At 54.1% G+C, this 17,464-nt stretch overlaps 1 protein-coding gene across 8 annotated transcripts; it reads right to left on the bottom strand.

Moving 5' to 3' along the window:
• Window positions 1-391: 391 nt before the first annotated feature.
• ATG16L2 (autophagy related 16 like 2) lies at window positions 392-15,077 on the bottom strand. Of its 8 annotated transcripts, none has more exons than XM_027039767.2 (19): window positions 14,801-15,077; window positions 14,476-14,715; window positions 12,541-12,640; window positions 11,577-11,679; window positions 7,716-7,789; window positions 7,184-7,435; window positions 6,981-7,046; window positions 6,550-6,663; window positions 5,179-5,241; window positions 4,493-4,601; window positions 4,042-4,147; window positions 3,317-3,387; window positions 2,967-3,038; window positions 2,732-2,852; window positions 2,320-2,425; window positions 1,512-1,661; window positions 1,228-1,275; window positions 1,011-1,112; window positions 392-659 (listed from the first exon to the last, which is right to left on the bottom strand). In XM_027039767.2, exons 2-19 carry the CDS (start codon window positions 14,582-14,584, stop codon window positions 572-574), a joined length of 1,854 nt encoding a protein of 617 aa, XP_026895568.2. In that variant the 5' UTR covers window positions 14,585-14,715; window positions 14,801-15,077; the 3' UTR covers window positions 392-571. The 8 variants fall into 8 exon arrangements, with proteins under 8 accessions (XP_026895568.2, XP_026895571.2, XP_026895567.2 ...); XM_027039770.2 differs by having other exon boundaries at window positions 12,541-12,662; window positions 14,476-14,712; XM_027039766.2 differs by having other exon boundaries at window positions 14,476-14,712.
• Between the last annotated feature and the right edge of the window lie 2,387 nt (window positions 15,078-17,464).

Raw genomic sequence — 17,464 nt, 5'->3', positions numbered from 1 at the left:
CTGAAGCAGGAGGACCCAAGGTATTGGCTTGGCCTCTGGACCAGCCTGGACCAAGGGTGAAATTTCCATGGCTCCAAGAGCCACTGCCCTTTGTCGCCTCTGAGCCTTTCTTCATGCCTTCTCCTCAGACATGAACAGCACTGAGGCCAGACTGGCTCTGCCCCAGCTCTGTGCAGGAGGAGGAAAGGGAGCCAAGCACAGGTGTCCTGGAGCCACCAGCCCAAAGATCTCTCTGCTACCTGAATGCTGCAAAAAGGCAAGCAGACACCAGTTTAGATGCAATTTTTTTTCACTTTTGTCAGCGAAAGAAGTCAGGGATTTCAAACAAACAAACAAAACTAACCCGCCTCACACACTCCCCCCCACCGCCCCCCACCACCACACAACACTTTGCTCTTCAACAGACAGGCCAGGTCCTGCCAGGCCTTATTCACCACTAAATGCCCTAAAGCCACCGCCACCTCCACCCTATCCCCACCCCCACTGGTTCTGGAGCCCTGTGAGCAGCGGGAAGCTGTCCTCTGGCTTCAGGCTTTAGACTAGAGCTCCAGCCCAGGCAGGAGTCATGGCACTAGTGCCAGAGCACAACCTTCCTGGCCTGGTCCACGCTCACCACGTGGCTCCCAGAGTAGCACCAGGCCACGGCGTTGACAGCAGTGCTGAGGAGAGGAGAGGAGAGGGGAGGGGAGGAGAGGGGAGGCAGGCTTCAGGGAGGCATCGGGAGCCAGGCCTGCAGGCTGGGCTCCGCTCCTCATTATGGGATGCCGGCAGCTTGAGGCTCCCTCTGAGCCTGCTGCCTCACCTATAAAGTGGGCTCACGGGGCTGTGGTGAAGATGGACCCACGTGCACATGGGAAAGCACCTTGTGAACAAGAAGGGCTCTGGGAGGTGGAAGGTGTGGGACAAGGACTAGGGCCTCCAGGGTCCCAAACATGTCAGAACCTGTTACTGGCTTAGCAGCAGTGGGGCCAGGATGGCACTGACCCTGGGCAGGTGGTAGCTATGCTCACCAGTGGGGTCCCCGTAGACTGCCCTCCAGCTTCCCAGTGTCCACATCCCAGATGTAAAGGGCTCCATCCCAGGAACCTGCCAGTGCGTAGCTTCTATCTGGACTGCAGTGGCCACAGCAGAACAAGCAAGAGATGATCAGAGGTGATGACACAGACACCGACAGACGTGATCAGATGGGGCACACTCTGGCACAGGCATGTGCTCTCACAGACATACCTGAACACGGCTTTGGTCCAGTCAGAACCGCACTTGAAGCCATCAGCCCTGAAGACAGACAAGATAGGGGTCAGAACGAATGTGGCTGCCAATCCCTGCCCTTAGCCAGGAGCTTCAAGAGCTTCTTCTGTCCATCAAGGGCTTGGGCACCTCAGCGGGCCCTGGTCCAGAAGGGCCTCCAGGATGGGTGCCCCACTGACAGGTCCAGAAGGACCCTTAACAAGGGCTGAGAGACCCAGCTGCCCCAGCCAAAGCCACAGTGTCAGTGGGCACGAGGCAGGTACCTGAACACTTGGCGGATATTGCTGACACGAAGGTCAATGACCTTGAGTGTGTTATCTCGGGAACAGCTAAGCAGATGCAACTGGTCATGGCTGAGGTTCAGAGAGGTGACCCGACCCTGCACAGGGATGACCTGGGTGCAGCAGGGGCCCCTAAGGAGCAAAGACAAAAGCATGGATGAGAAGCAGCCCACCCGGGCCACTCCTTGCAGGTTAACAGAGTCCAGAAGTGCCCCATTGTCATATCACTGCGGCCAGGGCTGACACTGACTAATCTCCCTTCTCCCACTGCAGCCAGCCTCTCCAACAAAATCTTAGGCAGCCTTTGACTCAAAGCTGGAGGCCTCGAAACCCCTGGGTCACTAAAACAAGTGCTGGAGGGAAAACCATGAGAGTTGCCTTTAATTGTGTGAAAGAGAGCAAGGGGGTTCACGCGGCAATCACCATACACCAGGAAGGAGGAGCTTCAGGCATGCCTGGCACTGGCTCCAGCACTGGCTTTTATAAACCATCCAAGCCCAGTGTTGAGCTCTCAGATTTAAAAAACAACGAAAACTTTTGTTCCCTTTGATTAAAAAGTGGTAACTAAGTGGAAAGGGGGCTTGGTTGGCAAGGCCCAGGCAGAGTCCAGCAGTCGGACCAAGAGCCACTAAAACGGTGGCACAGGTCCCCAGGGGCAGTGGAGCTTTCAAGGGGCCAAACCCAGCACAGTCAGGCCACCACAGCCTCCATGGCTCCATGTCCAAAGAAAGGAAAGAGAACACAAGATGCCTGTCCCATGCCTCGACCACCCACAGCCCATGCCCATCACCTGCTGTCCCAGAACCGGATCTTCTGGTCATTGTGGCCACTAATGATTACATGGTCCCCACACACCACATCATTACAGTACGAAAGGACATTGATGGTCCTGGAGCCTGGGGACCAAGGATTAGAGCCCTAGCCTCAGAAAAGCGTTGTTGGAAGCCCAGAAGCCCCAGAGAGGTAGCATCCTCCCCAAATTAGAACCCAGATCCTCTGCTTCCCAGCCCAAAGCCTGAAGTCACCAAGAAACCAGGCAGAAAAAAAAGCACTGATGGGGGATAGAGAAGGACAGGCCTTGAGAGGTTTCACCCCAAATGCCCGTGAATCTTGGAGCCACTCCCAGAGAACAGGCTGAAGTATTCTTGACCCGGCCTGGGGTGCCAGCAGGTAGGGAGGGAGAGGAAAGGGCTGGACCTCACAGTAGGCGCGGCCGAGGTCCCACTCCTTCACTGTCCGGTCTCGGCTCCCAGTCACCGCCTGGTGCCTTGTTAGCTTGAATTTGGCAGCCGTCACCTTGTCTGTGTGTCCAGACAGTGTCTCCTGCCCCCACATCCCAGGTATGGATCAAGGGGATGGCCAAGACTCCATAACACCTCCCCCGGGGTCCAACGTATGACCCCTGAACCCCAGGTTGCTTCCTCAGTCACGCCTTACCTTGGACTGTGCCTCCCCCACCTTCCAGAGCTGGGCAGCCTGATTGTAAGTAGCTGCCAATATCTGGGAGCCCTGGAGAGATGGAAGGGGAAGGGAAAGGTCCTGAACTTGGGCCCTGACAGAAGCAAAATCCCTCAAGCCAGATAGCCTCAGAGCTTCCCACAGCCCAGGTCACCCAGGCAGGCAGAGTAGCTTCCAGGCCCAGAGAAGATTTGTGTAGCAGCCAGGACTGGTTCTGGGACATCCATGATGTTCCCTTATGTCCCAGAGCCTCCACCTGCTCAGTGTGGAGATGGGCAGGGGGGCACACACAACAGGCATTCCATGCCACTGAGGCAAAGGTCCCTCACCGAAGGGTCAAAGTCCACGCTGGTGATGCTGCCACCAGCTCCTTCAAGGGTCTGGTTGGCCTCCAGACGACCTGGGGGGACCGGGGAAAGGACAGGTGAAGTGGGGTCACTAACCTCATGAAAAGGAGGAGCTGGGAAGATCAGTCTCTCCCAAGTTAGAGAACAAAACTCTGGGGACCTGGGCTGGAGACTGCACCTCCCCCAAATTACCAGCAGGGGGCTCCAGGGAACAGCAGGGCTACAGAGGACCACAGACAAGGGACTGTCACTAGGTCACACGGCAAGCCAGGGCCAAGACTTTCTCTAGGAAGTCTCCAGGAGCTAACTGTGACTCGTCAACACACCCGCCTCTACAAGCACAGGGTAAACAGCCAACACTCATCTCCTGAGTTCTAAGAGCTCAAGTGATACCAGAAGAGGAGGCCACTGGTGGACCCCAGGGACCGGCTCCTCAAGGGCCCCTACAGGACCTAAGGATAAGGGACCCCCACCCCCCCAAATAGGGACCATCTGAGCTCAGCCCTCCCCATCCTGCAGGCCTGGACCCCAAGAGCTGGGAGGCTTGGCCCAGAACTCTTGCCAAGGGGCCATTTGGCCACTGCTCTTAAGAATGTTACATGTGAGGAAACACAAACAGATCCAAGACCTTTGCCCACCAAGGAGCAAGTTGAGGGTGGGGTCTGGAGAGAAAGCACTAGGTTGGCCCACAGGGGAGGAACCCTCACCTCCCACAACGTTCCAGAGATGGATGAAGCGGTCAGCCCCTCCAGTGGCCAGGAGGCTGCTATTGGGGCCAAAACAAACAGCATTGACCTCGGAGAGGTGGGCATTCTATGGGAAAAAGAGACAGTGGTGGCCCTGGTCCTCACCATACGTACCTCTTGGCACAGGCTCACAGGGTCCCTCTCACACGCACACACGCACACATCGGGTCTCATCAGCCCTGCAGCAGCCTCCCGCTACACATCCTCATACTCCCCTGCCTGGCCTCCTGCTCTCCCTCTCCAGTCCATGCCGATTATAAAATGCTGAGAGACTTCTACTACAGGCTGGGGAAAGAAAGCTTGTGCTCCTGGTGAGGTGTCCAGCCTTGCTTCCCTGGCCTCCCTGGATGACCCCTGGAACCTACACTCTCCATGTCAGCACCCCGTGCATGTGGCCCAGCTCCTCCCTTACCAGCACATCCTGAACCTGGGTAGGAGGCTGGACGGCCACGCACACAGGGATGCTCTGGTATCGCTGTTCAGGAGCTCCTCCAACAGAGTGGCCTCTCCTCTTCTTGAAACTGGGTGGGAGGCAGGTGTCAGGAAGGAATTTGGCAAGGCCTTCTGACACGGGAGCCTCATACTCCTGAGGCAACAGCAATAGGAAGCAAACACGAATGGTGGCAAAACATGGCCCAGAGGTGCAGCGAGCTTGTTCCCAACGCAGTCTCTGACCCCAGGGGTCAGTGTGGAGATGAGAAGGGCAGAGAGTAGAGTTGATGGATGCAGAGGAACCTCAGGGCTGGGGTTTCAGTCTTAGCCTTGCTACCACTTGGCTCTGGAACTCAGAACAAGTCCTGACACATCTGAGCCTTTTCCTGAGTGATAGTTCCCATCCAGGCTCAGACTGCAGACCTTGGTCCATGGACCATGGATGAGGGACAAAGAGTGGAGGACAGCCAGGCAGGGCCTGGAATGAGCTCAGGGAGAGGCAGCAGAGACTCACACAGACAACTGGACAACACATGGACAGACAGATTGAGGCACATACACAGACCAAGCCTGGACGCCAGAAGCCTGACACAGGCCTCTAAGGGGCCCAACCCCTTCACTCACACACACACACACACACACACACACACACACACACACACTTACTCCAGAAGCCCCTTCACCACATCCACACAGCGGGAGAGCGTCAAGGAGGTGGCGGAGGCAGACCTGGGGTAGAATCGAAAGAGATATGCTAAGGGACTGGCCAGTGAGTGTGCAGCCATTCATCCCTGCACTCTGCTGGGGACCCTGAGGCTCACAGCCACTCAAGCCTGGGACAAGAACTTGGTTCCTCCGAGACCAGGAGAATACGATGACCTGGAGCAGTCCCAGGAAGGTGGAGGCAGGGAGGGATATGGCAATGAAGTCTCCCAAAGTTTCCGCCATGATGGTAAGAACTGCCTCACCACCCAAATGCCCCCCCCCACAAAAAGTTCTGGGAAGGCTGAGCTGGGGCCTACAGGGGAAAGGGTGAAGGTACCCTGAGGCTGGGATACCACAAGGCTGGAGTTACCGGGGGTGGTAAAACCTAAGCTTGCTGAGTGACCTCAAAAGTGCCCACAAGAGGGGCGCCTGGGTGGCTCACTTCGTTGAGCATCTGACTTCGCCTCAGGTCATGATCTCACAGTTTGTGAGTTCGAGCCCCACAGGGGCTCACTGCTGTCAACACAGAGCCTGCTTTTGATCCTCTGGCTCCTTCTCTCTCTTTGCCCCTCCCCTGCTCGTGCCCTCTCGCTCTCAAAAATTAAAAACAAACATTAAAAATAATGCCCAGAAGAAGGTGTGTCCTGGGAGGACTTGGCCCACAAAGGCTGCCAAGAACTTTCAGGACCAGCATTTCAAGCTCCTCCCCAAAGTTCTTTCACTGCCCCCAGGCATGGACACCAGTGATCTGCAAGGAAGGGCTGAAAGAGAAGCCTTCAGGCTGGGGAATGGAGTAAGGATGGGGGGAAGGCAGTTTCAATGACAGATAAATGGAGACAAATGGGGAGACTGAGGGGAGGGGCCCTCACGGACTGAAGCCCCAGTCTGTGGGCTTCAGCACACAGTCCATGTGAGCTCACACCTATACATGCTCACATGTTCACACGTACTCCGGTATGCTCCCCCAGGTGTGTACACATGTGCTCTCACGTCCATGTGAGTACATGTGCTTGTACACCTATGCCTACACACATGCCTGTGACAGCTGAGTCCTGGGCCTTCCCCACAGGCTCCCTCCTGGTGACACCCTTTCAGCAGCCTGACACCCCACCCCCAGAGCTCTAGTCCTGAGAAGGAGAGAAAGAGGCGCTGGAGTCCCTAAGGCCGCAATGATCCTAAGAGACTCCAAGCACTGGAGGTCAGACCTGTCCTGGGAGGAGTGACCTGTACTGCCGCGTCTCCCCAAGCCCCTCTCAGCCCAAGAGCTGGCCCCAAGGCCCTAGAGGAGACTCCAGAGTGGGGCCCGGCTCAGAGCTCTGGGACAGTCCTCACCTGAAGGGCCTCTTCCACTTCTCACCAGCCTCAGTCTCCAGGGATAAGGGCTCAGCAGTCAGGGTCACAGTCTCAGCCATCTCTCTGATCCCATCACCTACAGTGTTTGGACTCCTGGGAGAGGGGGTGAAACTCAGTAAGGCCAAGGGACCAGCCCCTCCCTGACCCGCCCCCCGCCCCGCCGCGGCGCCCAACACTGTGAAGAGCAGTCCGTGCGGGCACACGTGTGGCGGGCAGGCGTTTGGGCTCCTCTGACCACACGAGTCTGCACGTGATCTGTGCGCTCAGTCTAGGTGGGAGCCTCTTGCGGACACGTGGGGGACAGGGTAGAATTGCAGGCAGAAGTCAAAGAAAAGAGCGCTTTAGAGCACGCGGGGAAGAACGGGATGCAAACCCTCGGCGGGCAGGACCTGGCGCACCCCGACTCTTACTCGCTGATGCTCACTGTCCGCTTGGCAGCCTTCTTTAGCTCCAGGGACATCCGCGCCTGCTTGGCCCTGGGGGGAGAAAAGCGTCCCGAGAGCCGGATCCCGCCCTGACGCGCCACGAGGCGGGGCAGTGAAGCTCGGACCGTGCCCGCCCCCAAAGGAGCACGACGCTCGAGTCTCCGAGGGGCGGGGCCCGGCGCGCTCACCTCTCCTGGCGCTCATTGCGCAGGTTGCGCTCGGCGGCAGCGCGCGCCTTGCGCTGCACGAGCCACTCCAGCAGGTCACGTGCCTCCTCCTCGTGCCTACGCAGGGCCGCCTCCTGGAGCCCGGCTTGCGAGCGGAGCGCGTCATACGCCGCCCGCTGCGCTACGTTCATCGCCCGCTGCGCGTCCAGGTGCCGGGTCTGCTGCGCCCGCGCCTCCTGCAGCTGCGCCACACGGGCCTCCAGAGCCGCCAGCCTGGAGGAGGGGGTAAGGGAGAGACTCTCCGTAGTCGCCCAGTGGGAGCGGGTCTCAGAGGCGGACGGACTTGCCCATGTCACGCGGTCAGGCAGGGAGCAAAGCCAAGTCTCCAATCACGTCTTCCACTCAGGCCTACCGTTCGGGGCCGCAGAGCCCAATACGTGGGGAAAGCCCTCGGGCCGTGCTGGAGACACGCAGGGTCACCCCATCCCCGGGCAGAGATGGCCCCGAGCCACCCAGAAGTGGGCGGGTCCCCCTCGCCCTGGCGGCGCCTCACCTGCTCTGCCGCTCCTCCAGCGTTGACTCCAGGGCGCCCAGGGCTGCGCTCTTCTCCACCACCTGGTAGGCCATCTGGGGGTGGTCGGGGCCCGCAGTTGGGTGGGCGTGGGCGCCTCTGCAGGGTTCCCAACGTGCCCCCAGCCCCTCCCCCAGGGGAGGCTGGTGGGACAGACTCTGCTACTCCACCCACCCGCCCCCTAACTGAAAAGAAAGCAGAGGCTCAGATACGTTTAGGATCCTGCACAGGAACGCCCTACTGCTTTTGTGGAACAATGGAAGGGCCTTTAGGCTCTGGAGTTTCACCTGAGTTTCAGTCCTGGCAGTGCCACTTATTTTCTGTGTGACCCCAGGGTAGTCATTTAACCTCTCTGAACCTACTCTGTTTCCTCACCTGTAAAATGGGAATGATAGTGCTTACCTCACAGAGTAATATTAGGAGTAATATTTCAGGTAATAGTAAACGTTTATATGGCACGTGTGTCATGCCTTGTTCTGAGTACTATATATGTATTAACTCTCTTAATCACCATAACCACACCAGGTCCTGCCACTTTCCCCATATTACAGAAGAGGACATTGGCGCAGAGAGGTTTAGGATCTTGACAAAATTACACAGCTAAGCGGCAGAGCTGATGGGTGAACCCAGGCCACCTAACATTATGCTCCAAGTACAGGACAGATCTACAGAAAAGGTTCCAGGGATGTGGGCTCTGTTTCCCACGTCTCTAACCCCTGACCTACCCAACATAAATCCCTGAGAGCAACAAGGAGCACTAAGCAGAGGCACAAAGGCAAGAACAAGAATAGACTCTGGGAGCACAGAGCCCAGACTGAATGCTGGAGCTGCCCCCAGCCCAAGAGTGGGGGTGAGGGTTACCTCATCCATACCCCTGCCTCATTCAAAACAGTCCTTCAAGCAAGAGCTGGAAAGCCACAGACAAAGCTCAAGTCCCACTTTTTTTTTAATATTTATTTTTTAATATTTATTTATTTTTGAGAGAGAGAGAGAGAGACAGAAGCAGAGAGAGAGGGAGACACAGAATCTGAAGCAGGCTCCAGGCTCTGAGCTGTCAACACAGAGCCCAACGCGGGGCTCAAACCCACAAATTGCGAGATCATGACCTGAGCCAAAGTTGGACGCTTAACCGACTGAGCCACCCAGGTGCCCCTTAAATATTTATTTGAGAGAGAGAGAGAGAGAGAGAGAGAGAGAGAGAGAGAGAATGAGTGGGGGAGAGGCAGAGGGGGGCGGACAGAGGATCCAAAGTAGGCTCTGTGCTGACAGCAGTGAGCCTGATGTGGGGCTCAAACTCACAAATCATGAGATCATGACCTGAACAGAAGTCAGATGCTCAACCAACTGAGCCACCCAGGCGCCCAGCTCAAGTTCCACTTTTTAGAGCTGAGGGGTCAGTGGGAAAGATGGACCTCAGGCGAAGCAGTTCCTACTAGGTGACACGAGGAACATAGGAAATAACTGAGGCTGGGCCCTGGTTGCTAACCTGTTCCTGTGTTCTTTCTCACATGGGCCTGGTGAGGGATGAACTGAAGAACAAGGTTAGTGCCGCTCACCTGCACTGACACATCTCCCTAAATGAGTGGTCCTGCATGTGCCTATTTTCCTAGCTGGCCCAATTTCTAACGTTTGTAATTCCTTTCAGCACTGAACAGTCTGACCTCCACTTCTGCTTCCTCACCTGTCATTTTACTTTCATTAATGCTTTGTTATTCAATATTTTGGGGATGCTTTTCAAAATCCAAATAATACAGGTGGAAAACAGATTAGTGGTTGCCAGGCTAGGGATGGTTGGGGGAGAGGGTTGAGTTGTGACCAAAAAGGATAGCAAGACGGAGATCTTTGTGGTCATTAAATTATGCTGTATCTTGCACAAATCCACATAGGGAACAACATGACAAAGAAATGTATGTACATTTCATACCAATATCAGTTTCCTCATTGTGTGTACTGTAGTTACACAAGATGTAGCCAGTCTTTGCTACTTCCCATGAATCTATAATTACTTCCCCCAAAAAGTTAAAATAATGATTAATGCTTGTTGTGATATGTGAAACAGTACTAAGAATTACAGAAAAAGCCGCTCCCCATCCCCTGGCATATCCAGTGGGAATACACACTGGTGTGACTCTGAGGAAGTGCCAGGGAGAGAGTGCTAAGGGCAAGACATTTGTGAAAGTGTCCCACACAAAGGGGACCATAAGGTCAGAGATTGGAGAGTGGCAGGAAATGCAACAGGGGGCTAGAGAACTCCACTGGGAAGGCAGGCTAAAGGGTTCTAGAGAATATATACCAAACTGACAATGGGAGAGATAGTGAAGGGGGTTTCACTTCTTTACTCTATGGGCTTCTGTTTTCTTGAAATGTTTACAACGAGCATGTTTGTGTGTATTGTCTTTTTTTAAGGGAGATCTTTTTATTATTAAATATATCACTCTGTGTGCTGTGCATAGAATGGATGGGCATGCCAAGGGAGAGATCATCCAGGAAAGGATGAGGGTACTTGGGCCAAGCCAACAGAGACTTGGTGGATTTGAAGGTAGGATCAATGAGCTGGTGACTAGCTGAGGATGGAGGGCTGGGAGAGACCAGAGGTCCCCCCTGAGTTTTCAGCCCAGTGACTGCCAGTTGGGGAGGGGGGGCTACCTCATCCATCATTTAGTTCACAAATATTCATTAGCATGGACTGTGGAGACAGACCCCAGGGATCAGTGGAAGCAAACCATAGGCATCCCAGGCCTTGGGGATCTCACAGCCCAGAAAGTGCCACAAATGTCAAGTTGCAACTACAACAGGGGCTCTGAGGGAGAGGCTCTCACTGGGTTCCTAGCTCCATTCCCACACTAGTTGGGCAAGTAATGTGGCATGCTGTAACTGGGCATGTATTTATGGCCTATCAGTTTCCTCCAATGGACTGGAAGCTCCATGGGGCCAGGTCTTGTTCTTATCCTGTGCCTGTGACAATATAACTATTGTCAATAAATCTTTGTTGAAAGAATGGATGGGGATCAGAGAAGGTGGATTCATGTGGAAGGGTGTTCAAATCCTGACTCCACTTCTCTAAGCCTCAGTTTCCTGCTCTGAAGTTGTAAAGGAATAGCTGAAATAATGTTTTAGCCCAATGCCTGCAGGAGTCACCTCTCAATGTGCTGCTGGCCATATATTATGGGGGATATGGTGAGTCTAATTTTAGATGTGATGTCCAAAGACCAGCTGAACAAAGACTGTGGAGCTCATGAGAGAAGGCCAGGCTAGAGACAAGTCTGGGAATAAGCAAACAGAGAAAGTCTTTGAGGCCACAGGAGTCAGTGGCCTCAGTCAGTTCCCTACCTCCAAGGAACACCCACATCTGTAGGGAGGAGGGAAGGAGACAAAGAAGGAAGCTTAGAAGTAACTGCTACAGAAATGAGAGGAAACCTGGATGGTGTGGTGAAACAGAAGACAAGAGACACCATAGGGTGGGGGCAGCAGTGTCAGGTGGAGGTAGCACACCCTGCCATGTGGAGGTGGACCACCTTACTCATTTGGTCTGCAAACTCGTGCTGTGCATCAGCAGGTGCTAGACCCTGGGGTTGGTGAGGCAAGCTGTGAACAGAGCAGGCAGGACGGTCTGGAAGGAGGAACAGAGGTCGTCTGACCTTGCACACCTCATACTCCTCTCTGAGCTCTACCTCACATCCTCTAGCTGCTGTTGAAGACCCGAACTGGGCTGCCAGAACCAAACTAGAGAGCACTCTGGCACCAGAGTTGGGGAATGTCCCTCGTTTGCTGGACCCCTTGGACCACCCAAAGTCCTGGATTGTGGCTCCACCCCATTCTCTCTCAGACCCCCGCCCAGCCTACCTCACCACAGACCAGCCGGAGCCCCTCCTCCTCCTCTTGCCACTTCATCCTCAGAGTGGTTGGTGAAGGGACTTGGTCTGAATCGGGCTCCGATTCCTCCTCCCTGTCAACCAGTAAGAGTGGCATTCATTGTCCCTCCATTCACCCACAGGATGCACACAAAAAGCCTGAAACCAAAGCCATGAACTTTCACCTGCAGAGGGTGGAAGCCAGAAAGCCAGCAGAAGAAAGAGCAAGTCTCCAAAAACTGGAACTACCCATGACTCCTCTGCTCTGGGATTTCCCCAGGCCTTGGGTTACCTAGCCAGGACCCTCCTCAAGAAGCACCTCCCATGGGGCACCTGGGTGGCTCCGTCAGGTAAGCATACAACTTCAGCTCAGCTCATGATCTTGTGATTCGTGAGTTCGAGCCCTGCATCAGGCTCTGTGTTGACAGCTCGAAGCCTGGAGCCTGCTTCGGATTCTGTGTCTCCCTCTTTCTCTGCCCCTCCCCTGTTCACACTCTGCCTCTCTCCCTCAAGAGTAAATAAATATTTTTTTAAAAAAAGTTTTTTTAAAGCACCTCCAAACTCTGAGGCCCAGCCCATTCCTGGTTCTCATCTTCATTCCCCCTTTGGAATATGTAGCAAGACCCTACTCTTTCTTTGGAATATGTAGCAAAGACCCTTTCTGTCTGCATCAGGTAAGGGTAAGAAGACAAAAAGAGAAGAGGAGAAAAGGCAGGAGTGTGGGCGTGGAAAGGGAAGAGATGAGACAAATGCGGAGCTGGATTGAGCAGGGTGGTGGAGAAAGGCCATTCTAAGCAGCTGGCTTGGAAGACGCCTCAAGAGTCCACTTCCTCCCTCCCCTGGGTAGCAGTTAAGGACCAATGAGGTGCCAGAGAGAGAATGAACCCAGGACAGGCAGTGGGGGCAGGACCCAGGCACAGGCAGCTCATCATAACCAGGTATACACATACACTCACCAGGGGCCCTGGTGCGTAGCAGGAGTGGCATCGTTTGGCTCTGGCTGCAGCTTCTCTGAGATCCGGGCCAACAATTCAGCCTTCTCTAGGAGACGGTTATCTAGGGGTGCAAGAGGGTGAACCTGGGACAGAGACAGACACTTGCAACAGGCTCCAGGCATACCTGGAGTCTGCATACCCAGAGATGCAGAACGAGGGAGCTGCTGACAGTCTGGGCGCTGCCCTTTGCCTGAGGGGTGTCTGTGTAGCTCTACCAGACCTTCAGCCCTGGCAGAACCTCCTTACAGCATCTGCCCACAGGCCCTCCCAGGAAACCTACTCTCCTGAGGACAGAGAAAGACAACCACCACTGGGGAAGTATATGGCTGGCCTCACTGCCCACTCAGGGTCCTGAGGGAAGGAAGGGGCCAGAGATTGATTCAGTCTTGCCCCAGAGCAAGGCTTTGCCCCCAAAGAATGATGAAACACACCAAGCTCCACCTGCTAGTGGCCTTTGGTAAATTACTTCCCCTCCAGGGCCTCTTACTTTGTACACTAAAAAACAGTCCTGTCTTTCCCACATTTGGGGTAAGTAAGTTTCCTCCAGGCCAGAAGAGAAAGTCCTTGAACAATTATGTAGCAGACCTCCTCCAGTTTGGTAGTTTTTGCTACAGACCCTGGAATGTCTCCCTCTACCCCCACCACACTCACTTCCTCTTTCTCACCAGTTTCAGGGTAGGGTGGGGGTGGTAATCCCAGGTTTAGCTCCTCAGCAAATTTCCTTCACCCAGTCCCCTGCCTGTCACCTTTAACTTAGGTCACTGGCCTAGTTCTCACACAAAACCCCAACCCAGCCCCCAGGGCACTGCACTGACTTCCCAGCAACTCTAAAGATGCTGTTTGCCTAATTTATGGGTGAGAAATTGGTGGTTTAAGGATATAACCCACCCAAGACCACAGAGAAGACTAGAGCTTCACTGTCTGATCTCAGCCCTCCAGAGTCACACAAATTGCAGCTGGGGGATGGGGAGGGAGAGGAGGCTCTTCCCTCAAGTTGGATGGTTCCATTGTCCACCAGAGCAGTGGAGAAGTGAGGCTGGCCTCACGTCCCTGAGGGAGAGGACCAGCAGCCTAGAAGGCTGCAGGGAAATCACCCAGGACAAAAGCAGCAAATTCAGTTTGGGGTGGGGGGGAGATAGTTAAACAGCAGCTAAAATTAGGACCAGTGATGGAGCTGGAGGAATAGTGGTTGGACTTTCCACCCCAGACCTACAATCTTGAATGACCAGAGGCACTCACACAACTGTACACCTGCTCATCCTGGCTTGAACTGCCATACCCACTCCTGACCAGCGCCCCAGAAACACCTGTGAGAGTATGACTTCTTGGGTTCACCAGCAGCCAGTTCTCTCTAGAGGCTTCAGTTGCCCAAGCACAGAAGTGCTCCAAAAACCTGAGCCAGGATCACTTGTCAGTGGCAAAGCCTGGGACTCTGAGCTTCCTCCCTAAGAGATTCAGAGTTTAGAATCTCCAGCTACTCTGGAATTCTTTCACTGGGCCACAGGGACCAAATGAATTGACTTGGGTTGTACCCTGGGGACCGCACGGGAAAGGGAAGAAGCATAGAGACCCTAAAACACCCACACTCGCTAACGAAGCCATGCCCAGGAAGCCCAGCCTGGGGAGAGGCCGCCCCCTGAGGAGAGAGGAGGGCAGGAGCACCAGGAGGGAGCTCCGTCCAGGAAGGGGCTCTAAGCAGAACCTGGACAGGGAAGCGCGGGAATGTTGGCCAGGCAGAGGTTTAACGGACCGAAGGTCCGGCAGGGCCAAGGCTTTGGAGGCGAGAAGGCATTGCTGCACACGGGTGACAGCCCGAGGAGCCAGACAACACTCCGTCCGCGCCCGGAGCCCCATCCCCTCTACTGCCATCTTCCAAGCCCCCCGTGGCGCACTCACAGGCAGGCACCAGTTCCAGGAAGAGTGCCTTTTGCGTGCGGTCCCGCTGCCGAAGCTGCCGCACTATGTGGCGTTTCCAGGGGACACCGGGGGCGCCGGGCCCCTCCATGGCAGCTCCCGCGCCTGCACCGCGCGCACCTCCCGCGGAAGGAGGCGAAACCGGGGCGGGGCCTCGGGGGACTCCGTGACGTCAGGGGGCGGCAGCGGCGGGGAATCCCCGGATTGTACTAAGAGCGTCTGCTGGGGGGAGAAAGCAACGCTAATATGGGGGTAAGCCGCCCCCCGCCAGGGTCTACACCACCCGGACCGCACCAAAAATCCTCACCTACGTCGGGGCTCCCATTGGTGTCCGCGGCAATATGCGGTGATGGAAGTCGCGGGCTCTGGGCGGCTTCCCCCAGGCCTGTGGGCACACTCCCGGGCCGGGTCATTAACCCCTCCGCGCCTGGACCGAGTTCAGAAGTAACGGAAGATCGCCCACGGCCCGCCTGGACAAGCTGCCCTCTGAGCTAGAGACCCCTCATACCCGGACCCTGCCCTCGAGGTGCTCAAGATCTGTGAGGAGAGGCGACACGGACGTGAGGCGCACACAGCTTGACGGCGAGTTGCAGCACAGAGGAGGAAGGGACTGAAGGGAAGAGGCAATGCTCTCTGGGAAATGACCGCATTTGAGTTAGGACTGAGGGCTGAAATAGGTGTTGGCCAGAAGAGCGAAAAGGATTCCAGGCAGAGGGAAGAACAAGTACAGAGGTTCCATGATATAAAAAGTCCCAGGGGACAGAAACTCGTGGAAGGACAGGAGGCAGAAAAGCCCTTGTGGAGAGCAGGGCTTAGGGGCTCAGTTCTTCGCCCCGAAAAAATTAAGGTCCCTGAGAGTGAAAGGATGCAGCTGATTTCATCTGGCAAATCCCTCGCCCAGAAGGGAAAAGCATCTGACTTGAGGTTGCACAGGAGTGGGTGGCTAACCTGGCCAGCAGCCCAATGTCCTGCCTCAGGGCTCAACAGTTCGCTCCAGGGGCGACCTCTGGAAGAGTAGCAACGTCTCTTGCAGGTACACTTGACAGTGAATCATGGGTTGTAGAGAACTGTGATAAAACTGTCAGTCGCCCTGGTGGCTCAGTCGGTTGAGCATCCTACTCTTGATCTGGCTCAGGTCATGTCTCATGGTTCTTGAGCTCAAACCCCACGTAGGACTGACAGCCTAACAGTGCAGAGCCTGCTTGGTATTCTCTCTCTTTCTCTCACTCTCTCTCTCTCTCTCTGTCTCTCTCTGCCCCTCCCCTGCTTGCACAGGCATGCTCTCTCTCAAAATAAATAAACTTAAAAACAACAACAACAACAACAACAAACCTGTCTCCAGCAAGATCCCTGTCCAGAGCTCTGCAGACATAACTGGTGTGAAGAATGAAAGGAGGGATTCACTGGACCCAGCCTCACCCCTGGGTACACTGTAAGGCCCCAGCAGGCTCTCAATGAATAAATGCAGACCTGTCCATTCCCCAGGAGATGGAGAGAAACTGGGCAATGTTGGGGAGCCACACAGGCCCTGGAGGTGATAGGTCTTTTGAGATGCCCATGGGGATGGGTCACAGGACTTGGAAAGCAGTAGATGCCAATGACACCCCAGGGCAATGTACCCTGCTGTGCTTTGAAATTACTGTGAAATGAATTCAGTCACCCACATGTCATTGCCTCTGACCCTCATTTCCTTTGCACAAGTTCCTTTGGAACACCTTCCCCTTTAGGCTCCTACTCATGGGTCACCTCCTCTAGGAAAACTTTCCTGCCCCTTCATTGAGTTAAGGCCTTTCTGACCTCAGCCCCAGTCCAAGCCTAGCCTGTCTGTTGAAGGGCTGGGTGCGGGTAGTAGCATTCACCAGAAGGCATACACAGGAAAAGGGCATGGTACCATGGAAAGCTAGAGCCAGTTGGTGACAGTGATGAATTCCTTTTAGGAATTCACCTGTCTGACTCTCAGGTCCCCGGGGACACCATCAGAGGAACTGGGGCTGTGTGCATTGAAGGATGTGTTAACAGGGCTCTGCTTGGCTGTAAGGCGCAGAGATGCTATTTCTCTCAGGTGAAGAGTCATTTTGGGGTGAGGGGGTCCTAACCCTTTTTGATTCACAAAACACTCCTAGGAAATTTAAAATAATTTGTCATTTTTGAATAGTCTGATAAAGAAGTGATTGATTTTGGCTAAAAATATCTATCTTCTATCTTTAGAATATGAAAGATTGTGTTATAAAGTTCACGTAAAATCTTAAAGAACATTCATAGTATATGACAAAACATTTTTCACATTTAATATGCTGTTTCATTTATCTTTATGTAATAAAAATATGATTTGGTGACCAATATATATAAAAAGTGACTATATCATATTCAGTCTTAATGCACTTGAGAATATGTAGTTGGCCCTTGAGCAACATGGGTTTGAACTCCACAGGTCCACTGATACACGGATTTTTTTTTCAATACAGTACCGTATGATGGGAGAAAAAGAAACAAAGGCCAGGCCTTGTTGTAGCTCTGTTACTCATAGTCTCCAGGCAGAACTCCTGAGGCATACAGATTGTAACACTCCTACAGCTCCCTCAAGGACTTCCTTTTACCTATATTTTACCAATATAGCTTTGCTCTTGTTAGTGTTAGAGTTACTTTTCCTCTTATAGCCATAAATACCTCCCAAGATATACGTTAGCAATTACCTAACAAGCATATGGCCCGCAAGTATACATCTGAAGGGTCTCAAGACTAATGTTTTAGTAGACAGTGGCACATAACCTTATCTTAGCCACTGCTGGCTCCTCAAAGTCCTGGAAGCCTTGTTTCCAAATTCCTTACAGACTTACACTATCCCTAACCCCCACTAACTAAAAAGTATTTAATCAGTCACTCCTCACAAACACAAGTGCAGCTCTTTCTGCTCATAGGTCCTGTCCCCGTGCTATAATAAATGCACCTTTTTGCACTGAAAACATTTCAA

The sequence above is a fragment of the Acinonyx jubatus genome, chromosome D1, assembly GCF_027475565.1.
Source record: "Acinonyx jubatus isolate Ajub_Pintada_27869175 chromosome D1, VMU_Ajub_asm_v1.0, whole genome shotgun sequence".
In the NCBI taxonomy this organism is placed as follows: Eukaryota; Metazoa; Chordata; class Mammalia; order Carnivora; family Felidae; genus Acinonyx; species Acinonyx jubatus.
The sequence above is the reverse complement of the archived record's forward strand: the minus strand, read 5'-3'. Positions and strand labels throughout refer to the sequence as shown.

Coding starts and splice junctions, on each gene's coding strand:
- ATG16L2 (XM_027039767.2), bottom strand. CDS start 14,584: ATGGAGGGGCCCGGCGCCCCCGGTGTCCCCTGGAAACGCCACATAGTG. Junction 3,039..3,316: donor GCGTGGACTTTGACCCTTCG/GTGAGGGACCTT, acceptor CCATCTCTCCAG/GGCTCCCAGATATTGGCAGC. Junction 1,662..2,319: donor ATCCGGTTCTGGGACAGCAG/GTGATGGGCATG, acceptor TTTGCTCCTTAG/GGGCCCCTGCTGCACCCAGG.